At 44.3% G+C, this 26,500-nt stretch overlaps 1 protein-coding gene across 3 annotated transcripts in view; it reads left to right on the top strand.

Annotated features, from left to right (window-relative positions):
• Window positions 1–25,978, top strand: part of LOC118384328 (thyroid hormone receptor alpha) — a 97,510-nt gene extending 71,532 nt beyond the window's left edge. For 2 of the 3 annotated variants that reach the window (XM_035770745.2, XM_052518513.1), the window contains exons 3-10: window positions 12,239–12,522; window positions 18,565–18,626; window positions 21,156–21,277; window positions 21,746–21,893; window positions 22,044–22,249; window positions 23,130–23,276; window positions 23,954–24,212; window positions 24,610–25,978. In XM_035770745.2, the coding sequence (XP_035626638.2) occupies window positions 12,467–12,522; window positions 18,565–18,626; window positions 21,156–21,277; window positions 21,746–21,893; window positions 22,044–22,249; window positions 23,130–23,276; window positions 23,954–24,212; window positions 24,610–24,860 (1,251 nt within the window). In that variant the 5' untranslated portion in view covers window positions 12,239–12,466 and the 3' untranslated portion in view covers window positions 24,861–25,978. Of the gene's footprint in view, window positions 1–12,238; window positions 12,523–16,668; window positions 16,855–18,564; window positions 18,627–21,155; window positions 21,278–21,745; window positions 21,894–22,043; window positions 22,250–23,129; window positions 23,277–23,953; window positions 24,213–24,609 lie in introns of those variants that run through there. The other variant, XM_035770746.2, reaches the window with a different exon arrangement.
• The last annotated feature ends 522 nt before the right edge of the window (window positions 25,979–26,500 follow it).

Raw genomic sequence — 26,500 nt, 5'->3', positions numbered from 1 at the left:
GGCAGTCAGATCTCTTAGCAAACTGTATGTTTTTGGGCCAATTAAACTCAACAACGCTGGTACTCTTTTGTTATCAGCAATGTCGTTTGCAATGAAGTACTGTTCCAGTCGTTCAATGTAAGTTGCCCAGTTTTCTTGCGTGTCATCAAACACATCTATTTTCCCGATGCTAGCCATTCTCTATACCTCCGGCTCCATGGATCTTTGATCTGCAGCCTCGTTCTCGTCAGCTCTCCCCTCGTCCTCACTGCTTGCTAGCTGTTGTGCTACAGGGTCAAAATCTTCCTCTCTTCCTACGAGCTCCATCTGTATTCATGATGCACACTGCAGGTAATCATCCTCGTCGCCATTGTAGTGCCATAACACTTAGTACTTATTTATGTAATAAGAAAGACTCTGAATACAAGCAATTGAACTGGAGCTTCACATTTACTCAAACTAGTTAGTACCAGAATAACATAGAACAATACTGCGCATGACCAAGGGCGCTCCATCCTTAACCTCTTGGTCCTACCTGGCACGCAGGCGTCCCAATATTAGTTAAAATTCAAACGTTCATTAAAATACACATGCAGGGTATTGAATTAAAGCTACACTCGTTGTGAATCCAGGCAACGAGTCAGATGTTTAAAATGCTTTTCGGCGAAAGCATGAGAAGCTATTATCTGATAGCATGTAACACTCCAAAAGACCCGCAGGGGACGTAAACAAAATAATTAGCATAGTCGTCGCTACACAGACCGCACAAATAAAATATAAAACATTCATTACCTTTGACCATCTTCTTTGTTGGCACTCCTAGATGTCCCATAATCACCATTGGGTCTTTTTTTCGATTAAATCGGTCCATATATAGCCTAGATATCGATCTATGAAGACTGTGTGATAAACGGAAAAAAATAGCGTTTCATAACGTAACCTCATTTTTTAAAATTCAAAAAGTCGACGATAAACTTTCACAAAACACTTCGAAATACTTTTGTAATGCAACTTTAGGTATTAGTACACGTTAATAAGCGATAAAATTCATCAGGAGGCGATGTCAATTCTATAGGTGTCTGTTTCGAAAAAATGTCTTGGAGAGAGCTCAACCAAAACATTCGGTCGGAGACCGGAGGGAATCGATTCCCTTGATTCAGTTAGACCAAGAATCAATTGCAAATCAAATGACAAGACTCTAGACAACGTGTGGAAGCTGTAGGCACTGCAACCTCTGCCTCATTTAATTCGATTCACCTTGAACAATTCCTTGAAGTCGCGGATGGATATTTTTTTTCCATTTTCAGTGATCAGATATTCCTGCACTTTTCGATGAAACGCAAGTTCTGTTATAGTCACAGCCGTGATTCAACCAGTTTTATAAACGTCTGAGTGTTTTCTATCCACACATACTAATCATATGCATATACTATATTCCTGGCCTGAGTAGCAGGGCGCTGAAATGTTGCGCGATGTTTAACAGAATGTTTGAAAAAGTAGAGGGTCGACTTAACAGGTTAAAGGGGACATCAGTAATTAACAGAACATAACAGTAAGCTTTCCCTTGATATATTAGAGGGTATACAGTAGAGGTCGACCGATTAATCGGAGTGGCCGATTAATTAGGGCCGATTTCATAACAATCGGAAATCTGTATTTTTGGGCGCCGATTTGCCTTTTATAATTTTTTTATTTTGTTTTTATACCTTTATTTAACTAGGCAAGTCAGTTAAGAGCACATTCTTAGTTTCTATAACGGCCTAGGAACGGTGGGTTAACTGCCAGTTTCAGGGGCAGAACGACAGATTTTCACCTTGTCAGCTCGGGGTATCCAATCTTGCAACCTTACAGTTAACTAGTCCAACGCAATAACGACCTGCCTCTCTCTCATTGCACTCCACAAGGAAACTGCCTGTTACGCGAATGCAGTAAGCCAAATTGCTAGCTAGCATTAAACTTATCTTATAAAAAAACAATCAATCATAATCACTAGTTAACTACACATGGTTGATATTACTAGATATTATCTAGCGTGTCCTGCGTTGCATATAATCTGACTGAGCATACAAGTATCTGACTGAGCGGTGGTAGGCAGAGTTAAGCACGTAAACATGAATTCAAACAGTCAATTGATTTGGAAAGGCGCACACACCTATCTATATAAGGTCCCACAGTTGACAGTGCACGTCAGAGCAAAAACCAAGCCATGAGGTTGAAGGAATTGTCCGCAGAGCTTCGAGACAGGATTGTGGTGAGGCACAGATCTGGGAAAGGGTTCCAAAAAAATGTTCCTAGAGCTGGTCGTCCGGCCAAACAGAGCAATCGGGAGAGAAGTGCCTTGGTCAGGGAAGTGAACATGAACCCGATTGTCACGCTGACAGAGCTCCAGAGTTCCTCTGTGGAGATGGGGGCACCTTCCAGAAGGACAACTATCTCTGCAGCATTCCACCAATCAGACCCTTATGGTAAAGTGACCAGATGGAATCCACTACTCAGAAAAAGGAACATATGACGGCCTGCTTGGAGTTTTCCAAAAGGCACCTAAAGGACTCTCAGGTCATGAGAAACAAGACTATCTGGTCTGATGAAACCAAGATTGAACTCTTTGGCCTGAATGCAATGTTAAAAATATATATTAGAATTGGATTAGTTTTTTACTTTTTTGGACTTGGAAAACTGTTGTGACTTTTTTTTTTCACCTTTATTTAACCAGGTAGGCTAGTTGAGAACAAGTTCCCATTTACAAATGCGACCTAGCCAAGACAAAGCATAGCAGTGTGAACAGACAACAACACAGAGTTACACATGGAGTAAACAATTAACAAGTCAATAACACAGTAGAAAAAAAGAAAAGAATAGTCTGTATACATTGTGTGCAAAAGGCATGAGGAGGTAGGCGAATAATTACAATTTTGCAGATTAACACTGGAGTGATAAATGATCAGATGGTCATGTAGAGATACTGGTGTGCAAAAGAGCAGAAAAGTAAATCAATTAAAACAGTATGGGGATAAGGTAGGTAAATTGGGTGGGCTATTTACCGATGGACTATTTACAGCTGCAACGATCGGTTAGCTGCTCAGATAGCAGATGTTTAAAGATGGTAAGGGAGATAGGTCCCCAACTTCAACGATTTTTGCAATTCGTTCCAGTCATGGGCAGCAGAGAACTGGAAGGAAAGGCGGCCAAATGAGGTGTTGGCTTTAGGGATGATCAGTGAGATAAGAACGGTGAGCAAAAAATCCCAGAACCACACCGGGGGACCTAGTGAATGACCTGCAGAGAGCTGGGACCAAAGTAACAAAGCCTACCATCAGTAACACACTACGCCGCCAGGGACTCAAATCCTGCAGTGCCAGACGTGTCCCCCTGCTTAAACCAATACATGTCCAGGCCCGTCTGAAGTTTGCTAGAGAGCATTTGGATGATCCAGAAGAAGATTGGGAGAATGTCATATGGTCAGATGAAACCAAAATATAACTTTTTGGTAAAAACTCAACTCGTCGTGTTTGGAGGACAGAATGCTGAGTTGCATCCAAAGACCACTATACCTACTGTGAAGCATGGGGGTGAAAACATCATGCTTTGGGGCTGTTTTTCTGCAAAGGGACCAGGACGACTGATCCGTGTAAAGGAAAGAATGAATGGGGCCATGTATCGTGAGATTTTGAGTGAAAACCTCCTTCCATCAGCAAGAGCATTGAAGATTAAACGTGGCTGGGTCTTTCAGCATGACAATGATCCCAAACACACCGCCCGGGCAATGAAGGAGTGGCTTCGTAAGAAGCATTTAAAGGTCCTGGAGTGGCCTAGCCAGTCTCCAGATCTCAACCCCATAGACAATCTTTGGAGGGAGTTGAAAGTCCGTGTTGCCCAGCAACAGCCCCAAAACATCACTGCTCTAGAGGAGATCTGCATGGAGGAATGTGGCCAAAATTTCAGCAACAGTGTGTGAAAACCTTGTGAAGACTTACAGAAAATGTTTGACCTCTGTTAAATACCCTTTGTTGGCAATGACAAAGTATTGAGGAACTTTTGTTATTGACCAAATACTTATTTTCCACCATAATTTGCAAATAAATTCATTAAAAATCCTACGATGTGATTTTCTGTTTTTTTCCCTCATTTTCTCTGTCATAGTTGAAGTGTACCTATGATGAAAATCACAGGCCTCATCTTTTTAAGTGGGAGAACTTGCACAATTCGTGGCTGACTAAATACTTTTTTTGCCCCACTTTGTATATATATGGGTGAGAGCAGTAGAGTAAGACACACAGAGAGAATGCAATTAAGCAGGAGAGAAAAAAGAAAAACAAGTTATTAATCAAGTCAGAAAGATCAGCAGCCAGAAAATGTATGACATTTCTGTCTCAGTAATACTCAGTAGACTAAATTTCCCTGCCCCGGGGCATGTACACCGAAAGATTAGTAATTCTCTCAGCAATAAATCACAGCATAGTAATTGAGAGGAGCAAGAAATGTGAACGGAAGAGACATGTAAAGGCTAGGGATTAGTGAAAAGAATATAAAATAATTGAGAAACAATAGCCAGAAAGACTAGTGTAGGAAGATAAATTGTCGAGCCACAGCTGGCAGCATCCAAGTAATCATCAATTCGGAGCGCAGCTCCTTGCAACCAGATCTTAATTCCCATGGTCAATTTGGATAGATATTCAATATCCCTATGGGGATATTTAGGACCATCAGTATTACCCAACGCACAAGGGACAAGGTCAATATCGCAATTTCTATGACTTAAAAACTCAAACCAACTATAAAGTGTATGAATACATATACATTACATTTACATTTAAGTCATTTAGCAGACGCTCTTATCCAGAGCGACTTACAAATTGGTGCATTCACGTTATGACATCCAGTGGAACAGCCACTTTACAATAGTGCATCTAAATCTTTTAAGGGGGGTGAGAGGGATTACTTTATCCTATCCTAGGTATTCCTTAAACAGGTGGGGTTTCAGGTGTCTCCGGAAGGTGGTGATTGACTCCGCTGTCCTGGCGTCGTGAGGGAGTTTGTTCCACCATTGGGGGGCCAGAACAGCGAACAGTTTTGACTGGGCTGAGCGGGAACTGTACTTCCTCAGTGGTAGGGAGGCGAGCAGGCCAGAGGTGGATGAACGCAGTGCCCTTGTTTGGGTGTAGGGCCTGATCAGAGCCTGGAGGTAATGAGGTGCCGTTCCCTCACAGCTCCGTAGGCAAGCACCATGGTCTTGTAGCGGATGCGAGCTTCAACTGGAAGCCAGTGGAGAGAGCGGAGGAGCGGGGTGACGTGAGAGAATTTGGGAAGGTTGAACACCAGACGGGCTGCGGCGTTCTGGATGAGTTGTAGGGGTTTAATGGCACAGGCAGGGAGCCCAGCCAACAGCGAGTTGCAGTAATCCAGACGGGAGATGACAAGTGCCTGGATTAGGACCTGCGCCGCTTCCTGTGTGAGGCAGGGTCGTACTCTGCGGATGTTGTAGAGCATGAACCTACAGGAACGGGCCACCGCCTTGATGTTAGTTGAGAACGACAGGGTGTTGTCCAGGATCACGCCAAGGTTCTTAGCGCTCTGGGAGGAGGACACAATGGACTTGTCAACCGTGATGTCGAGATCATGGAACGGGCAGTCCTTCCCCGGGATATAAAACGTATAGAAATAATTTAATGAGGCAACTAGAAGATGTGCAACATAAAAATATTGTTCCATTTACAGGCTAGCTAGCGAGGCAGGCTAGCTAACGTTTTAGCTACCGCATTGCAACTTAAGTCGTAGCTCATACAAGTTTATTGTGTATTGTCTAGATACTGCTAGCTAGCTACAGGCTAGGTCATGTTGGCTAGATAGCTAACATTACCCTACAAGTTGGATTTGCAAGTTAATTTGTAGCTTATACAAGTTGTATTGCCTAGGGCAAAACAATATAATGGTGGCAGTTAACTCAGGTTTGAGTCTGACTAATACAGTGAACTAGGAACAACAATCTGGCTCTAGAGTCAGTCTACATCTGTACCGCATAGAATTATGGTTTCCACTAGTTACCACACCCACATAGTGGTTATATCGTAAACATTAATGAAAACAAAAAGGAGCTTTTTGGTCTTAATTTAAGGTTAGGCATCAGGTTAAAGGTTAGTAGTGTGGTTAAGGTTAGGGTTAAGGTTTAAAAGCTAATTGTAGAAATGGGTGCCCTGTATGACTTTGTGGCTGTGGTATGAAGTTATGACCTAGATTTAGCTTGGACCGAGTTACTGCTCTGATGACTGAGGCGGTGCTGCCAACTCTCATGCATTGGGTGTGAGACATGCAATTTGACCCTCTTCTCACACTCATAAGCCACACCTCTTATTTATCACGCATTGAAAAAATGACTGCTATCATTTTCTAATTAATCCAGTGCGTTACCTTTTCACCTGTGCCTCCAAATCGTGATCATAACCACCAATGATTAAGGAAATCAGTGCTCTGTGTTTCTGTGGGACCGACCAGTATCACCAACGGTCGTCGATGGGGAGACCAGAATTAGGTAGGTTTAGTCTGAACTGTTGAAACCGTTTGTTTGTCAGATATCACCTATCCTAACTGCCGTTGGTAATAGAACAGTGACGGTGTATGTGTTCAGATGCATCTATGGAAATGCACATGGAGACTTTGTAAGATGATGTGATGAAGTCCAGACTGACAGATGGGTTTGATACTGATGTTTGTAAATGGAGAGACTCCTGCACTCGGCATTAAACTTTTACTAGACACAGTTCCCAAAAGCATCTGGCAATTACACTGCTACAGTTAGGCCCTAAAGCTTAGGCTACCCACGAACGCCAGATAAAGAAGAATGAAAGAAAAACCTCAATGTAGCCTACAGATATGAATTGCACAAGACTAATACATTTCTGGGTTTTTAAATGCATTTTAAATTTTTATTCATCCCGCCCGCCAACCACCCGTCCTTCATCCACACAATATTTCATGACTTAAACCCGCCCGCCACGCGGACATTGAGTCAAACGCGCGCATTGCGTGTGTGTGTGTGTGTGTCAGTCAGTGTTTCCGTTGGTAAATGGCAGCTTTTGGCCAGAAAAAAAATTATGAAAAGCTAATAAATAAAATTGTTGCCATCCACATTAAATGGGAGAGAAGAACTTTTCATACATTTGATGGTCATACTTATCGGTCTATAGGTTCATTTGCATAATTTAGTGGAATTAAATTGGCACTATTTTCATTACTCTTCATGTAGTAAAACATTCAGGTTTCAAACAATTATGTCTTTGTTTTCAAAATGCATAGCCTTCTGCCTCCAGCCCACATTGTAATGTGGGAGACACGCTGATAGACTGACTTCTGTTAAGATGAATTACCATAATCTAAATGTGATTGATGACATTCCCAGCATCGTGAGTAGACGGCCCTAATGGGTTACGCACCCAAAGAATATGGGTCTGGTAAATTTCTCAAATTAACGGTCAATTCAAATCTTCCATGTCTCTCTCTCCCGGCAGTGATGTTCTATAGAGAGTGAGCAAGGTCTGACCTGAAATCACACACGTGCCATCTACTGTCAAAGCAACAGAAGTGAAGTGATTACTGGGGAAAAGGTCTGTTTTCTGTCTCTGTTTAGTAGAGCTGTCCTGACCAGTAATCTCATTGCAACTTTGATACAGTAGAGATCTACTATATATATATATATATATATATATATAGATAGATAGAGAAGATTTTTTTTATTTTACCTTTATTTAACCAGGCAAGTCAGTTAAGAACAAATTCTTATTTTCAATGACTGCCTAGGAACAGTGGGTTAACTGCCTGTTCAGGGGCAGAACGACAGATTTGTACCATGTCGGCTCGGGGGTTTGAACTTGCAACCTTCCGGTTACTAGTCTAGCGCTCGAACCACTAGGCTACCCTGCCGCCCCTAGATAGATAGAGAAGATAGATAGAGAATATAGATAGATAGAGAATATAGATAGATAGAGAATATAGATAGATAGATAGATAGATTAACACAAATTAATTTCCAGAGTTTACTGCTTCAGTGTCTTTAGATATTTTTGTCAGATGTTACTATGGAATACTGAAATATAATTACAAGCATTTCGTAAGTGTCAAAAGCTTTTATTGACAATTACATCAAGTTGATGCAATATTTGAGAGTCAATATTTGCAGTGTTGACCCTTTTTTTTTCAAGACCTCTGCAATCCACCCTGGCATGCTGTCAATTAACTTCTGGGCCACATCCTGACTGATGGCAGCCCATTCTTGCATAATCAATGCTTTGAGTTTGTAAGAATTTGTGGGTTTTTGTTGTCCACCTGCCTCTTGAGGATTGACCACAAGTTCTCAATGGGATTAAGTCTGGGGGGTTTCCTGGCCAAGGACCCAAAATATCGATGTTTTTGCCTTTAGGCAAGGTGCTCCATCATGCTGGAAAGTCATTGTTCGTCACTAAACTATTCCTGGATGGTTGGGAGAAGTTGCTCTCGGAGGATGTGTTGGTACCATTCTTTGTTCATGGCTGTGTTCTTAGGAAAAATTGTGAGTGAGCCCACTCCCTTGGCTGAGAAGCAACCCCACACATGAATGGTCTCAGGATGCTTTACTGTTGGCATGACACAGGACTGATGGTAGCTCTCACCTTGTCTTCTCCGGACAAGCTTTTTTTGCGAATGCCTCAGACCATCGGAAAGGGGATTCATCAGAAAATATGACTTTACCCCAGTCCTCAGCAGTCCAATCCTTGTACCTTTTGCAGAATATCAGTCTGTCCCTGATCTTTTTCCTGGAGGGAAGTGGCTTCTTTGCTGCCCCTCTTGACACCAGGCCATCCTCCAAAAGTCTTTGCCTCACTGTGAGTGCAGATGCACTCACACCTGCCTGCTGCCATTCCTAAGCAAACTCTGTACTGGTGGTGCCCCGATCCCGCAGCTGAATCAACTTTAGGAGACCGTCCTGGTGCTTGCTGGACTTTCTTGGGTGCCCTGAAGCTTTCTTCACAACAATTGAACCGCTCTCCCTTGAAGTACTTGATCCGATAAATGGTTGATTTAGGTGCAATCTTACTGGCAGCAATATCCTTGCCTGTGAAGCCCATTTTGTGCAAAGCAATGATGACGGCACGTTTCCTTGCAGGTGGCCATAACTGACAGAGGAAGAACAATGATTCCAAGCACCACCCTCCTTTTGAAGCTTCCAGTCTGTTATTCAAACTCAATCAGCATGACAGAGTGATCTCTAGCCTTGTCCTCGTCAATACTCACACCTGTGTTGACGAGAGAATCACTGACATGATGTCAGCTGGTCCTTTTGTGGCAGGGCTGAAATGCAGTGGAAATGTTTTTGGGGGATTCAGTTCATTTGCATGGCAAAGAGGGACTTTGCAATTAATCTGATCACTCTTCATAACATTCTGGAGTATATGCAAATTGCCATCATACAAACTGAGGCAGCAGGCTTTGAAAATTAATATTTGTGTCATTCTCAAAACTTTTGGCCACGAATGTATCTACATACATACATGCCTGCATACATACATATATTTAGTCCAGTGTTCTCAATGAACCTGTCTTGCCACACCCCCCTTTTTCCATTCCAGATGTTTCATCTATTTCAAAGCATTGATTAAATTCGGTATAGGTCAATAAACATTAGCTGGTTCAGTGTTTGACTAACGCATTGATCAGCAATGGAGCCATTGGATATTGAGTCGACGTGTGATGTTGCACAATACCTTGATCCTAGATGACACAAGTCTGACAGTGACACTGTATGCAGGCAAACCAGTTTGCGCGCACAACACAGGCAGGACACACCCTTAACATAGGTTAAAGGGGCAATCTGGGATATTTACTCCTGCTCATTGGTCATTTCAGTTGAAGATGCAAACCCATTGATTCTTGAAGAATATAACTTATTAAAGTCACATGAGCTTTAGTTCAACTGTCTTACACTATCATAAACCAAAATATAAGCTTGTTTTTACTCTTTGTCATTTGATTTTGTGTAGAAACTATGTATGGCTTTTAAAATGTGTATTATCATATTGATTTCATGAGCTATCAGTCCTTGGATCCATAGTTGCAGTTGGGCTGCAACACAAACTCGGAATTGTGGCTTTTTGAGGCTAATCATTGTAAATCCGTTAGCCATGGACTAGCCGCTCGCTCAGGACGCTGTTACTAGAAAAGCTCAAAGGAAAAGTTTCCTAGACAAATGGTTTCTAGAACATTCTCTCATACACACATGACCTGTACTGTCACCAGCTTTTAGTCGTACCTCCTGTAACTGAGTTGTAGCTATAATGAAACAAAAATGGAAACGCAACAATTTCAAAGATTTTACCTAAATTAAATCTAGAATCAGCTACCTATATCACAACAAAGCATCCTTCACTCAAACATACCCTCGTAAAACTGACCATCCTACCGATCCTCGACTTCGGTGGTGTCATCTATAAAATAGCCTCTAACACTCTACTCAGCAAACTGGATGCAGTCTATCACAGGGCCATCCGTTTTGTCACCAAAGCCCCATACACTACCCACCATTGCAACCTGTACGCTCTCGTTGGTTGGCCCTCGCTTCATACTCGTCGCCAAACCCACTGGCTACAGGTTATCTACAAGTCTCTGCTAGGTAAAGCCCCGCCTTATCTCAGCTCACTGGTCACCATAGCAGCACCCACTCGTAGCACGCGCTCCAGCATGTATATCTCACTGGTCACCCCCAAAGCCAATTCCTCATTTGGTCGTCTTTCCTTCCGGTTCTCTGCTACCCATGACTGGAACGAATTGAAAAAATCTCTGAAGCTGGAGACTCACATCTCCCTCACTAGCTTTAAGCACCAGCTGTCAGAGCAGTTTACAGATCACTGCACCTAGATGGGCTGTTTACAGATAGGCGATCTACCTACCTCATCCCCATACTGGTATTTATTTATTTTGCTCCTTTGCACCCCAGTATCTCAACCTGCACATTCATCTTCTGCCGATCTACCATTTCAGTGTTTAATTGCTATATTGTAATTACTTCGCCACCATGGCCCATTTATTTCCTTAACTTACCTCATTTGCACTCACTGTATATAGACTTTTTGTTTTCTTTTGTTCTACTGTATTATTGACTGTATGTTTTGTTTATTCCATGTGTAACTCTGTGTTGTATGTGTCGAATTGCTATGCTTTATCTTGGCCAGGTCGCAGTTACAAATGAGAACTTGTTCTCAACTAGCATACCTGGTTAAATAAAGGTGAAATAAATCAATTAAAAATGAAAGATTTTACTGAGTTACAGTTCATATAAGGAAATCAGTCAATTGAAATAAATTCACAAAAAGCCCTAATCTATGGATGTCACAAGACTGGGAAGGGGCATAGTCATGGGTGGGCCTGAGAGGGCATAGGCCCACCCGCTGGGGAGCCGGGCCCAGCCAGTCAGAATGAGTTTTTCCACACAAAATGGCTTTAGAGACAGAAATGCTCCCCAGTTTCATCTGTTGTCCGGGTGGCTGTTCTCAGTCGATCACACCGGTGAAGAAGCCGGATGTGGAGGTCCTGGGCCTGGTTACACATGGTATGTGGTTATGAGGCCGGTTGGACGCACTGCCAAATTCTCTAAAACGATGTTGGAGGCGGCTTATGGTAGAAAAACTACATTAAACTATATGGGGGACAGTCCTACAGTCAGCATTCCAATTGCACATTCCCTCAACTTGAAACATCTGTGGCATTGTGTTGTCTGACAACACTGCACATTTAGTGGCCTTTTTTGTCCCCAGCACAAGGTGCACCTGTGTAATAATGATCATGCTGTTTAATCAGCTTCTTGATGTGCCACCTGTCAGGTGGATGGATTACCTTGGCAAATGAGAAATGTTCACTAACAGGGATGTAGACAAATCTGTGCACAAAATGTGAGAAATAAGCTTTTTGTGAGTATGGAAACATTTTGATATTTTATTTCAGCTCCTGGAACATGGGAACAACACTTTACATGTTGCGTTTTATATTTTTGTTCAGTGTATTTAACTAGAGGGGATGACAACTGTCATGCATTATTTATTGCTCTCCAAAACATTTAAAAGCCATACTTTCAGTTGAATGGTTTCAGTAGAATTGATCAACAGCTATTTAATCAACCTTTTAGATATAACAGCTATTATAAATTCATAAAAGGTTACCAGTGGTCTCATAATGCATTTGTTCCCTACTATATGTTGTATATTTTATGTCTCTAATTTCTCTGTTTGTCCCCTCACAGGTTTCAGCTGGGTCTCCTCTTCTCAGCACATCACGTGCTAGCCTGTAGAACCAGGGGCGGGGCCTGCCCCGCCGATGTTCCACACAACCATCTCCGGGGAACGCTTCACCGCTGCCGTCCATCGATGGCCGTCGTTTGACGGGGCCAACTGCGAATGCTGAGCAGGCTAGTGAGGTTGGGGCCCGCCCTCAGTCTCCGCTCATTGGCTGCTGGATGGAATTAAGGTGAATGGAGCCCATTTCCAACGTCGAGGACCCCAACTCATCAGAGGGAGATGAGAAACGGTCAGTCCATGTTCCTCCCTGTTCCCTGGTGTGTACGAGCGGGATTTCTGTGTGTGGGTTTGTAACTAACAACGTCCGTAACATTTCAGATACACAATACACCACTTAGTTCATCCCAAATCATTTTTGAACACTGCCTCTGGGGATTGCATACCAGTGTGTCATATGTTCAGAGGACGAGTTAGACGTTATATAATGCAACTTCATGTATAAATCTAGAGACGAAGCGAATGTCTCAACATTGTCGTTGTAAAGAGATGTTCTACACACACACACTGGCATGGACGCACCCACACCATGGATCTACCGCAAACACAATGTAAAAATGAGGGGAGGAATGTAGAGGGAGTTGTAGGGAAGCGCTGCCTCCTGCCCAACACGTGCGCTCACATGCGCGGCGCCTTCCTTCTCATTAAATGTGAAGATGCTGAATTTATCCAGCGAATTGGAGTCCCGTTTTTTAAATGAGCACAGACGGCGGTAGAGAAATGCACACGTTAGATGTCAAATTTGTGTGTGTCGAATGTACTGTATTTTATATTGTTAGTGAAGGGATGTATTGGTTATAGGCCTATACTACAGAGGATGTGGTGAAGGTGTATGGTGTTTGTGTGTGCATGTGAGTGTGTCCACTGTGCAGGGATTAACAGAACAGAGTGTAGGATTAGGAGTGTGGGGGCAGATGGAATGGCAGGAAAGCAAACTCAGGACAACTCGGGACACATCAATATGTGACGCCAGCAGGGGATTGTTTCTGGCGTGTCGCTATTTATGTCTCTGTGTGTTTGTGTGTGTGTGTGTGTGAGTTGATGTTTTATTTGTGTGCAATTGTGTGTGTGTGGAGGATGTCTGTGCACGTGTCCTTGTGTGAGCTGCCTCATGCACCCCCCCTGTGATCTCTGAGTCACTCAGCTCTTTGGTCTCACACACACACACAAGAGCCCTGGGGCAATCACAGCGACGTCGCTACTGTGTGTGCCCATGCGTGTGTGCGCATTAGGATTAACTCTAGAGAGCAGCAGTCTAAGAGTTCTCTTCTCAGGGAGGTTTGGCGCCCACCACATAAATTCACTTACCAGCTTTAATTTAATAAGGAGTGTGAAAAAGAATGAAGTGGTGATGAATTCAAATCTATTCAGGGGCCTTTTGCTTATCCACTCTGAAGATCAACAACGGAACCAAAGAGTCCTCAAGCTGTTTCTAATTCAAACCTTTGTTATTCGTTCACTTCAGGTACAAGTGGACATTGATTTTAGGGTCGGTATCTACAGTAACTTCATGCATTGATCAATATACTCCTTCAGTTTCACTTCAGATCAGGGCTGTCCAACCATGTTCTTGGAGAGCTACCTTCCTGTCTGTTTTCGCTCCAATCCCAGTTGTAACTAACCTGATTTCAGTTTATCAACCAGCTAATTATTAGTCATGTGCGCTAGATTAGGGTTGGAGCAAATACCTGCAAGACGGTAGCTCTCCAGGAACAGGGTTGGAGAGCCCTGCTTTAGATAATGCATTATCGAATATTCATATCTATTATCTAGATAAGTAAAATAATTACATTTCTCAATACTCTACTTGCATTTCCTAGACTATGACCTCACGTGTCCTGTAAAATGGGGTCAGTGTTTTAACTTGATGCCCACAATGCTCTGAGACCAGGTTGTCTTCCCATCAGACTCTGTCCTCAAACACTATGTTCTGAATTGCAACAACAAGCCTGTTTACCATTCACAAGCTTTTCCCTGCAAGGGTGACGTCCGAGCACCGTGTGTCCGTGTGGGTGCACGTGTACACGTGCGTGCGTGCGCGTTTATTGACAAATGTTTGACCTGATGGGCTGGTCAGTGACCGAGAGAATATTGTAATGTTAACGCATGTTAGTTTACTAAATGTTTAACAGAGTTTACTTTATCGCAGAGCACATCACAGCCAGATAGTGACATCAGCTACTAGTCATATCAGTGATGGCAGTGTGTGTCATCACAGCCTTGATTACCGAAAAGCTGTGCAGTCCAAGAACCCAGCCTAGTTAATAGGCAGACGCACACACCGGACTTATGAGTGAATAGGTAGCTCAGGGACAGGACTAGATGCATAAGGTAAAGAGGATCTGTGAAAAGGAACCAGCCAGCTGACCGTTAACCGGATCTCAATGTAATGAAAGGTACAGTGAAGAAACAAATGTTTGGCCAGTCAGTCGGTTGTCAAGACGTTTCAAACATCTTACGCCTTGACTAGACCCACTACATATAAAGGTATCTAAGCAACTGTAAGGTCTTAAAAATGATGTCCTGTTCCCTGATGTGGTTTAGATCTACACTACATGACCAAAAGTATGTGGACACCCTGCTCGTCAAACATCTCATTCCAAAATCATGGGTGTTAATATGGAGTTGGTCCCCCAACCTTGGCTGCTATAACAGCCTCCACTCTTCTGGGAGACTTTCCACTAGATGTTGGAACATTGCTGCAGGGAGTTGCTTCCATTAAGCAACAAGAGCGTTAGTGAGGTCGGGCTTTGATGCCTGGCTCGCATTCAGCGTTACAATTCATCCCAAAGATATTCGATGGTGTTGATTTCAGGCCAGTCAAGTTCTTCCACACTGATCTCGACAACGCATTTCTGTATGGAACTCACTTTGTGCACGGGGGCATTGTCATGCTGAAAAAAAGAAAGGGCCTTCCACAAACTGTTGCCACAAAATTGGAAGTACAGAATCATCTAGAATGTCATTGTATGCTGTAGCGTTAAGATTGCCCTTCACTGGAACTAAGGGACCGAGCTCCAACCATGAAAAATAGCCCCAGATCATTATTCCTCCTCCACCAAATTTTAAAGTCAGCACTGTGCATTCAGGCGGGTAGCGTTCTCCTGGCATCTGCCAAACCTAGATTCATCCAGATGGTGAAGCGTGATTCATCACTTCAGAGAACGCATTTATGCTGCTCCAGAGTCCAATGGCGGCGAGCTTTACACCACTCCAGCGACACTTGTCATTGCGCATGGTGATCTTAGGCTTGTGTGCTCCTGCTTGGCCATGGAAACCCATTTCATGAAGCTCCTGAAAAACAATTATTTTGCTGACGTTGCTTCCAGAGGCAGTTTGGAATCCGGTAGTGATTGTTGCAACCGAGGACAGAATTTTTTTTATTTTTTTTATGCGCTTCAGCACTTGGCGGTCCCGTTCTGTGAGCTTGTGTGGCCTACCACTTCGCATCTGAGCCGTTGTTGCACAGAGAGAACCTAACAAGATCCTGTTTCCCATTGTCATGCCATTCATCCGCCTCATCACCTCATGTTTCAGCATAATTGCACGTCCCCATGTCGCTAACTAACTCTATGCAAAGGAGACGTGTTGCGCTGCAGGAGGTAAATAGTGGTCACTGGTTTCCGGATCTACGTCCCTTCTTTTTTTTTTAAAGGTGTCTGTGACTAATGGATGCATATCTTTATTCCTAGTCGTGTGAAATAGACAGATTAGGCCCTCATTAATTCATTTCAAATGACTGATTTCCTTATATGATCTGTAACTCTGTAAAATCTTAAATTGTCACGTTGCGGCGTAATATTTTTGTTCAGTGTGTGTATATATAAAAATCTGCTTGTGTTTCAGTTTGTGGTTTCTCTAAATTCAACCCGGCAGTGAGCTTCAAAACACTGAAATCGAAGAGCCATTGATTAAACCCTTTGGCGTTATTGATCAATCAAACACATTTACCTGTCTTTATTTTCCTTTGTAACACCATTAAAAGACAACCAGTCATTTAGATGAAGCTCACTGGAATACTTACCAGGTGTTCCATAATAAAGTCACAACATGTTAGCTGTGGGTCCCATTGTAGAATACAATCTCCATGATTATATAAGCAAAGCCTCTGTGACTTGGGATTGAAGATCAAGTCATTCTGAGGAGGAGGAGGACTGAGGGATTTTGAGAAGGGATGGAACAGGGAGAGGTGTCTTCTAAAGCTCTGTCACATGAGGTGATAGTTATCACTAATTGGCTGTCATCAGAGGGGGGGGAGGGGGGGCGTCAACAGATGAAAGCATGAGCGAGAGAGAGAGAGAGAGAGGGAGAGGGGAAGCATCGAGCGAGAGATGGAAAGGGGGAGAGGGGTTGGGAAGTGAAAGCAAAGTAACGTACTCCCTGCCAGAAAAGGAGTGAGAGAGAGAGAGAGAGAGAGTACTGAGGGCTGAATCTCCCAGCGAACATCACAGCATCCCAGATACTGTACCGAGAGGATCGCTCTGGAAAGATATACTATACAGATCTCTCAGGGGGATATACAGACGACAGCCATGCATATTCTGCAGCCCTATTGCATCAACAGGTGTGTCTCTGTGTGTCTCTGTGTGTGTGTGAGCTTATGACAGCAAAAGCCAAGTTGACCACAGTGTATTTGAAATGTAGTTGAACGTTCTTGCTTTAAGCGCACCTTTACTGTGAAAGAAATGGGAAAACAATCTAGCTTGCATCATCACATTTGAAAAGGAGGAGAGACCATTTTGGGATTAACATATCTCTGATGGAGAAGGGGAGCGGGAACCGGGAGAGGGATTGAATGGAGAAAAGGGGTAGAGAGGGGACAAGTAGAGGTGTATAGAGGAGAGAGGACGGAGAATCTCTTATCACTGAACTGACATTGAAGGCAATGTGCTAAGCCAATCATGACTCACTTCAACTGTAACTTGATGTTATATAACGATAGACCAGTCATTTAGATGAAGCACAATTTAAGAGGATGCTTGACAAAAGTTGATCTGTAAAACTGTCATACATGGACAAAGGATGGGGGTAAGGGAATTGGTCTCTTGTGACGCCTGTACGTGCGTGTGTACGTGCGTGTGTGCACGAGTGTGGTTAAATGAATGCCCTGGCGCTGTACCCTCCACAGAACACTTGAGGCTGGGCGAATGAGAGGCAAAAACGAATGGTGGTGTTAGGGAGTGACCGTATCACATTGACCATGTCAGAGAGGATATGCGTAGAGAAAGACGCAGGGACTTCGTCCAGCACAGTGGAAGAGCTCTCTGATGTCCTTATGAAAGCAGCCTGATTCCGCGATTAGCTTCTCTTGTGAAAGGAAGCGTGAGTACAGTAGTCAGCCTGCTTGACCAGGCTAAAGACAACCGCTCCTCCTAAGGGGAGCAGCAACACACGTCAATGACTTTGATGTTAAAATAAAACCGAAATACCCAAATAGATGTGTTGTAACATTGGGTATCAACTGATGGTAATGTGTGTAGCGTGTGCAAGGAAAAACCTCAGTTTTCTAAGTGGAAGTGACCTTTGGTGAGTTTTGTGCTCCAGTTGCACACCTTTCTCTTTCTACCTCTCCCCTCTGTATGGTCTCTCTCTAACACTCTCGCTCTCTCTCAGTACCTCTCCCTCAGTACCTCTCCCTCAGCACCTCTCCCTCAGCACCTCTCCCTCAGCACCTCTCCCTCAGCACCTCTCCCTCAGTACCTCTCCCTCAGTACCTCTCCCTCAGTACCTCTCCCTCAGTACCTCTCCCTCAGCACCTCTCCCTCAGCACCTCTCCCTCAGCACCTCTCCCTCAGCACCTCTCCCTCAGTACCTCTCCCTCATGTCTTTTCAGGCAGTAGTCCAGATGTTGTATGCCTGGTGTATGTTTTGTGAGGTCACTAAAATGGTCATGTCATGTGGATTACATATAGGAACCAGGTTACTGTGAGCCTAGTAACTGAATAACATTAGGCAATTTTCAGAATAATATGTTGTTCGGGGGATGGGAGGTAGTTTGTCCTGTCTATGAAATGGTAATCGGCTTGTGAAGAGATTTGTATGGCTGCCCTGCTTTGTAAGTAGTCTTGTTTTGGTCGTGGGATTTTTTAGTTACAGGGCAGATTGGTTGGTGGAATGTTATTTAAAGGTGCTGGTTGTGTGTTCGAATGGAAAAAGTTACATTCTCCATTTCTCTCGATCTATCCTCTTTCTCTGTCTCTCTATCTATCCTCCTCTCTCTCCCTACCCTTCTGTCTGTCTGTTTCGGTCTTTCTCTCTCCCTCCCTCTCTCCAGGTGGCCTGATGGCCCAAAAAGGAAGAGAAAGAACAGCACATGTTCGGTGAAGAGCATGTCTGGTAAGTTTGTGTACAAGCCATTGGCCACCATTCCTCAGTTAAGGACAAGTCGATGCTCATTTACAAATGGTTGTATCATGTAGCTGTTCTAAGCACTTTACACTCTAGCCACTCAGCCACATACTTTGGATACCCTTCTATAAAGCATTTTCTTTTTTATGAGGGCGGGACAGCATTCCTAGGTGGTCAGATGGTTATTTATTTTCTCTACTTAAACCATATGGTGTATTACAGTATGTGGAGTATCTGCCCAATTGCTTTCAGTGTTTTAGACAAAGACGCGGGCACGCGTTTCAGGAGATGAATTGGAGAACCATTTTAATTTAACTAGGTCGTTTGCAAAGAGGGGACTCCCAAGTTAGAATTGTCAGGAATAAATATGTTTCAGCTGTGTAGTCTTGGCACCGCCATGCGGTTAATGTGGTTCTCTGCTCTGAAGACTTGAGATGGTGAGTGACTTTAGGATCTCCCCTGGGGTGATATTAGGTCAGAGTGGTGTGTGTATACTGTACAGTTGAAGTCAGAAATTTACATACACTTAGGTTGGAGTGATTTAAAAGGAGTTTTTCAGCCACTCAACACATTTCTTGTTAACAAACTATTGGCAAGTCGGTTAGGACATCTACTTTGGGCATGACACAAGTAATTTTTCCAACAATTGTTTACATACACGAAGATGACTGTGCCTTTTAAACAGCCTGGGGGAAAAAAATGGATGTCATGGCTTTAGAAGCTTCTGATAGGCTAATATACATCATTTGAGTCAATTGGAGGTATACCTGTGGATGTATTTCAAGGCCTACCTTCAATCTCAGTGCCTCTTTGCTTGACATCATCATGGGACAGTCAAAAGAAATCAGCCAAGACCTCAGAAAAAATAATGGTAGACCTTCACAAGTCTGGTTCAACCTTGGGAACAATTTCCAAACACCTGAAGGTACCACGTTCATCTGTACAAACAATAGTACGCAAGTATAAACACCATGGGATCACGCAGCCATCATACCGCTCAGGAAGGAGACGCAAATCAATCCCAGAACAACAGCAAAAGGACCTTGTGAAGATGCTGGAGGAAATGGGTGCAAAAGTATCTATATCCACAGTAAAAACGAGTCGTATATCGACAACCTGAAAGGCCTCTCAGCAAGGAAAAAGCCACTGCTCCAAAACCACCATAAAAAAGCTAGACTATGGTTTGCAATTGCACATGGGGACAAAGATTGTACTTTTTTGAGAAATGTACTCTGGTCTGATGAAACAAAAATATAACTGTTTGGCCATAATGATCATTGTTATGTTTGGGGGGGAAAGGGGGGAAAGGGGGGAGCTTGCAAGCCGAAAAACAATGTCCCAACCGTGAAGCACGGGGGTGGCAGCATCATATTGTGAGGGTAATTTGCTGCAGGAGGGACTGGTGCACTTCACAAAATAGATGGCAGCAGGAAAATTATGTGGATATGTTGAAGCAACATCTCAATACATCAATCAGGAAGTTAAAGCTTGGTCGCAAATGTGTCTTCCAAATGGACAATGACCCCAAGCATACTTCCAAAGTTGTGGCAAAATGGCTTAAGGACAACAAAGTCAAGGTATTGGAGTAGATATCACAAAGCCCTGACCTCAATCCCATAGAAAATTTGTGGGCAAAACTGAAAAAGCGTGTGCAAGCATGGAGGCCTACAAACCTGACTCAGTTACACCAGCTTTGTCAGGAGGAATTGGCCAAAATTCACCCAACTTATTGTGGGAAGCTTGTGGAAGGCTACCCAAAACAATTGACCCAAGTTAAACAATTTAAAGGCAATGCTACCAAATACTGAGTGCATGTAAAATGCATTGTGAATTGTGAAACTGAGTTTAAATGTATTTGTCTAAGGTGTATGTAAACTTCTGATTTCAACTGTGTTTGTGCATGTGTGTGCCCACACAGGAAACACACAGACCTAATCAAACACACACACACACACACACACACACACACACACACACACACACACACACACACTACATGTGCTTTCGTTGCTCCTGTGTTAACACTACTCCTCCTTCTTCTATTCTTCCACTCTCTCTCCTTCTCTACTCCCTCCACCTCTTCTTCCTCCTCCTCTTCCTCCTCGTGTACTCCCTCTTCCTCCCTCCTCCTCTTCATTTCTCTTCCACTGTCTTTCCTCCTCCTTTGCTTCCCCTCCTCCTCCTGTCCTCTCTCTACCTCCTCTACTCTTCCTCTTTCCTCCTCTTCCTTCCTCCTCCTCCTGTACTCTCTACCTCCTCTACTCTTCCTCTTTCCTCCTCTTCCTTCCTCCTCCTCCTGTACTCTCTCTACCTCCTCTACTCTTCCTCTTTCCTCCTCTTCCTTCCTCCTCCTCCTGTACTCTCTCTCTACCTCCTCTACTCTTCCTCTTTCCTCCTCTTCCTTCCTCCTCCTGTACTCTCTCTACCTCCTCTACTCTTCCTCTTTCCTCCTCTTCCTTCCTCCTCCTCCTGTCCTCTCTCTACCTCCTCTACTCTTCCTCTCCATCTCTCCTTCAGCACTGAGCCTCTCTGTCCAAGGATACATCCCCAGCTACTTGGAGAAGGATGAGCCGTGTGTGGTATGTGGAGACAAGGCCACCGGCTACCATTACCGCTGCATCACCTGCGAGGGCTGCAAGGTGAGAGACATGGCCCATGACTGGCCTGTGGGACTTAAAGGACTGGTTTGGTCAAATGTTATACGACCTAGGCATTCCACAGTAACTGCTAGGGAATAACCTGATTTTCCTTCGTATATGCATTAAATAAGTTAGTGTTGTTTCTGATTTATCTATCAAGAATTATTGCAAAATTATTGACATATTATTCTAGTGATATTTAAAAAATGTATACAATTGTGTCCAAATAGCATATATTGTCACCCTTGCACTTTTCTTAAAGAAAAAAGTTCCCTAATTCTTCTCAAATAAATTGAAATTTAAATAAAAACTTTGGTCTCCACACATCAGATTTTCAACATTGCAGAACCAATTGTACTTTTGTAAACTTAGTCTCTAAGCTAAAAAAAAACTACCAACATGGTTGATACGTCATTAAGTTGATAACGTACTTTGACATAACTAAGTTGATGCTACCAATGTCCACAGGGTTTCTTCAGGCGCACCATCCAGAAGAACCTTCATCCGGCTTACTCCTGTAAGTACGATGGCTGCTGTATCATCGACAAGATCACAAGGAACCAGTGCCAACTGTGTCGCTTCAGGAAGTGCATCGCAGTTGGCATGGCCATGGACTGTGAGTGACACACACACACTCCATGAGTGTGTAACCATGAGTGTCAATCATATATATATCACACCTACCTTCTCACTGCTTTACACTCCCATTACCTCTACATTTAGTACTGAAATACAGTAGGTTCACAAAACAACTCTGTGTCCTTAGTGGTGCTGGACGACTCTAAGCGGGTTGCCAAGCGGCGTCTGATTGAGGAGAACCGGGAGAAGAGGAAGAAAGACGAGATTGTGAAGACATTGCAGACCCGTCCGGAACCCGACAGCTCGGAGTGGGAGCTGATTCGCCATGTGACAGAGGCCCACCGCCACACCAACGCGCAGGGCTCCCACTGGAAACAGAAACGCAAGTTCCTGGTGAGATGCTAGGCTAATCTAATGTTGGCTAGGGCTAAATGAGACTAAGTTGTTGCCAGGCAACCAGGCAAATGAGCCGCAGTATGAAGAGTTCTATTGTTGAAAGTAAAGTTGATGTGGATCTGCTCAGAATGGATTGATCCAGTGCATGAGGTGTTGATAACCACAGCCTCGAAAACAGGCATAACAGAAGGAGTACTGGTACAATCTGTCTCTCTTACTCACACTCAGTACTTCACCTCATTCACTCACACTCGTGCATCACCTCGGGCGGGCGGTGCATCACCTCGGGCGGGCGGTGCATCACCTCGGGCGGGCGGTGCATCACCTCGGGCGGGCGGTGCATCACCTCGGGCGGGCGGTGCATCACCTCGGTCGGGCGGTGCATCACCTCGGTCGGGCGGTGCATCACCTCGGTCGGGCGGTGCATCACCTCGGTCGGGCGGTGCATCACCTCGGTCGGGCGGTGCATCACCTCGGTCGGGCGGTGCATCACCTCGGTCGGGCGGTGCATCACCTCGGTCGGGCGGTGCATCACCTCGGTCGGGCGGTGCATCACCTCGGTCGGGCGGTGCATCACCTCGCTCGGTCGGGCGGTGCATCACCTCGCTCGGGCGGGCGGGCGGTGCACCAATGATTTCATATAAATAGCTTACGAATTAAAAATAGTTTCATACTTCAAATAGAAGTAGTTTATTTCTGCCACATTATTTGAAAATACTCAAATACACAGAAAATAAGTATATAAATACAAAAAAAAACATTTGAACCCAGGTCTGGTGAACAACCGAAATGAAATATCAAACCAGATGTGGATGTTGGTTGATCTGACTGTTTGCCCGGTGGGACTATTCAGTAGACACCATCTTTGTTTCCCCAGCCTGAGGATATCGGTCAGTCCCCCGGGGTTCCCACCCCAGACGGAGACAAGGTAGACCTGGAGGCCTTCAGCGAGTTCACCAAGATCATCACCCCTGCCATCACACGCGTCGTCGACTTTGCCAAAAAACTACCCATGTTCTCAGAGGTGGGTTTAAAGCACTGTGCATGTGTGTGTGTGTGTAAGTTCCTGTGTCCTCCTCTTTTTCCTCCTTCAGCAGAACTTATTGTCATGGTGTCTGTCTGTTCGTTCCTGCGTGCTTGTTATACTGTATATTCACTACTGCCTCCTGCATATGACTCAATCTGCTATATAATGAGGACATAATGCTGCTGTTTCACACTCACTCACTTTCTCTCACACATGCGTGCGCATGCACACGGTACTCAGACTATGGTGCACAGAACTCACCTTCATCCACGGTCCCTGACAGACAGTCCCGAACGATTGTGATTTACCAGTTATGTAATCTGTAGCTGGACTATCATTACAAATAAACATCAATGCAGTCTCACTGGCCAGCAGAGGAATAATGTTGTTGTGGTAGCTGCTGGAATTACTCGATATTTAGTAACTGGATCTTTCAGTTTGTTCCCAGGCTGTGTATGTGTGTATAATGTACATGTGCCCTATAGTTGCCTTGTGAGGACTGCAGTGTGCATTTCTGTATATCTCTCTCTGTGTGTGTGTGTGTCTTGACCTTTAGTGCAATCTACCTCAGCTGACTATAGGTTTCCTCTCAGGCCCCTCACTGCCATGGGATGACATCATTGTGTTTATTTGCTGTACACTCTAACAGTCTCCCTCTCCTATCCTCCCTCCAGCTGCCTTGTGAGGACCAGATCATCCTATTGAAAGGCTGCTGTATGGAGATCATGTCCCTGCGTGCCGCCGTGCGCTATGACCCAGAGAGCGAGACGCTTACCCTGAGCGGCGAGATGGCGGTGAAGAGGGAGCAGCTGAAGAATGGCGGGCTGGGCGTGGTGTCGGACGCCATCTTTGATTTGGGCAAGAGTCTGGCACAGTTTAACCTGGACGACTCTGAGGTGGCCCTGCTGCAGGCTGTGCTCCTCATGAGCTCAGGTGAGGGGCCAGGAGGCTGTGGAAAGGTTATAACAACTCTATGAGCAGACATAATATCTTAATGAACAGACACAGCTGCTCTATGAACAAACAAAACAGTCAATCAATGGAAGGACATCAGGATCATAACCACTTTAACAGACATAACCACTTTAAGAACAGACATAACCACTTTAAGAACAGACATAACCACTTTAAGAATAGACATAACCACTTTAAGAATAGACATAACCACTTTAAGAACAGACATAACATCTTTATGAACAAAGAACAGCTGTATGAACACACTGAAGGTCTCCCTATGTTGGTAACATTTTATGAACAAGCTTCAATATCTACCATTTCTCTAGTATTGTTATTGGTCTTTAAAATGTATGTATTTGTGCGTTCCTCTCAGATCGCTCGGGCCTGACGTCGGTAGATAAGATCGAGAAGTGCCAGGAGACGTACCTGCTTGCCTTCGAGCATTACATCAACCACCGCAAGCACAACATTCCCCACTTCTGGCCCAAGTTGCTGATGAAGGTGACGGACCTGAGGATGATCGGGGCGTGCCACGCCAGCCGCTTCCTCCACATGAAGGTGGAGTGTCCCAACGAGCTCTTCCCTCCGCTCTTCCTGGAGGTCTTCGAGGACCAGGAAGTATGAACTGACTTCTGACCTGGAATAGATGGAAGAGAGAGGGGGGAATTATTAGGGGAAAAGAAAAGGGGTAAAGAAATTGGCCGCTTTCTTTGTTTTGTGAAACACAATATCACCACCACCAGCAGCACGGATAGTCACCAAGAAAAAGGTCTCAGAAAACCAAAGGCTTTCTTTTGCGTAGCCGTTTTGATGATTCGTTTCTGGCCGCACTTGGGGCTCTTGTGGCTGCTGGGCCCCACTTTGAGTTGGGGTGTGGGGCCCCCCTCTAAAGTGTGGTTCTCTGACTGCACTGTGCATCTATCTAATAGAGAGGCTAGCAGCCCTGAGCGGTGTTCTGCTCCTGTGTTGTTATACACCAGGTGCACATGTATGCAAACCCAAACCCCCGAGGTCTGGTTGGGGTAGCGGTACTGGTGGGGAGCTCTGTGTTAGTGGAAGGCAATCGCTCTGAGGCAGACAAACATATACACGCGTACAATCACTTTACAAAATCAAACCTCACACATAAAGCCACTGATGTACATCTACATTCACCTAACACACACACTGCTATAGACACACATATTCATACATGGGACTGACGTAGCTTTTCAGAGCCGCCCGTCACTCGAGCAGGGCAGATAGCTGCTGTATTTTGTCCCACAATCGAGCTTCCATCAGAGCCTCCACCCTCCAACCTGCTCCCCTCTTCGGCCTCCTCACCGTCCTCCACTGGGACAGTCACCAAGTCTTCCCCCACACTTCACCTTCCACCCCCTGATGTGCAGCCCAAACTCCTCCTAGCCAAGGCGTGTACTTGTGAACCTACCTCCCTGTACCTTACGTACCCCCCCTTACACAGAGTGACACATAAACCTCTCTTTATGACAATGGATACAAACAACATCCAATTTGTTGTGCAAAGGTGCAAGTGTACCGTCATGTATATACACAACCCTTTACCCTCATACATACAAGTACTGTATACCTATCTTACTGCATGTATACAGTACACCGGTCTACCTGCATGCACATATACCTCTGTACCTGCATTATATACCCACTGGTTTACCTCCATGTACTCCTCATCCTATACATACCTGTCTACCTGAATACAGCCATACCTCTTTAATATATATATATATATATATATATATATATATATATATATATATATATATATATATATATATATATATATATATATATAGTAAACAACCTTCTGCCTGTGTATATGGGTACCTCTCATCTATACATACCTCTCTCTGTGTGTACACACACAAAATAATAGTTTGCTGTTCTTTTACCTCGTATGACAGTTGAGGTGAGTTGATCCTCACCTAGGTTGTGTCATGCCACCTGTCCCAAACCTCTACCTGTCCCAAACCTCCACTACATCTCCTGTTTGGACTGCACTGCACTTCCTGGTTGCAGACTGTGTGTGTCTCCTATGTTGCCCTGCCCATCACACAGGACTCCCGCCCCCTCTGATGTGGGATTGGTTGAGGGACGGCGAGAGATGTCACTTACCTCGCCGGTGGTTACACCACAGGCTCCACCTCCAAACTGACAGATTCTACCTCGCCTCTCATGTCAGTGTAGATGCCCCTCTGAGTGCAAAACACACATACTTCCACAGTTGCCAATATGGACCTGTTTGGTCC

The sequence above is a fragment of the Oncorhynchus keta genome, chromosome 5 (genome assembly GCF_023373465.1).
Source record: "Oncorhynchus keta strain PuntledgeMale-10-30-2019 chromosome 5, Oket_V2, whole genome shotgun sequence".
Lineage (NCBI taxonomy): Eukaryota > Metazoa > Chordata > Actinopteri > Salmoniformes > Salmonidae > Oncorhynchus > Oncorhynchus keta.
The sequence above is the reverse complement of the archived record's forward strand: the minus strand, read 5'-3'. Positions and strand labels throughout refer to the sequence as shown.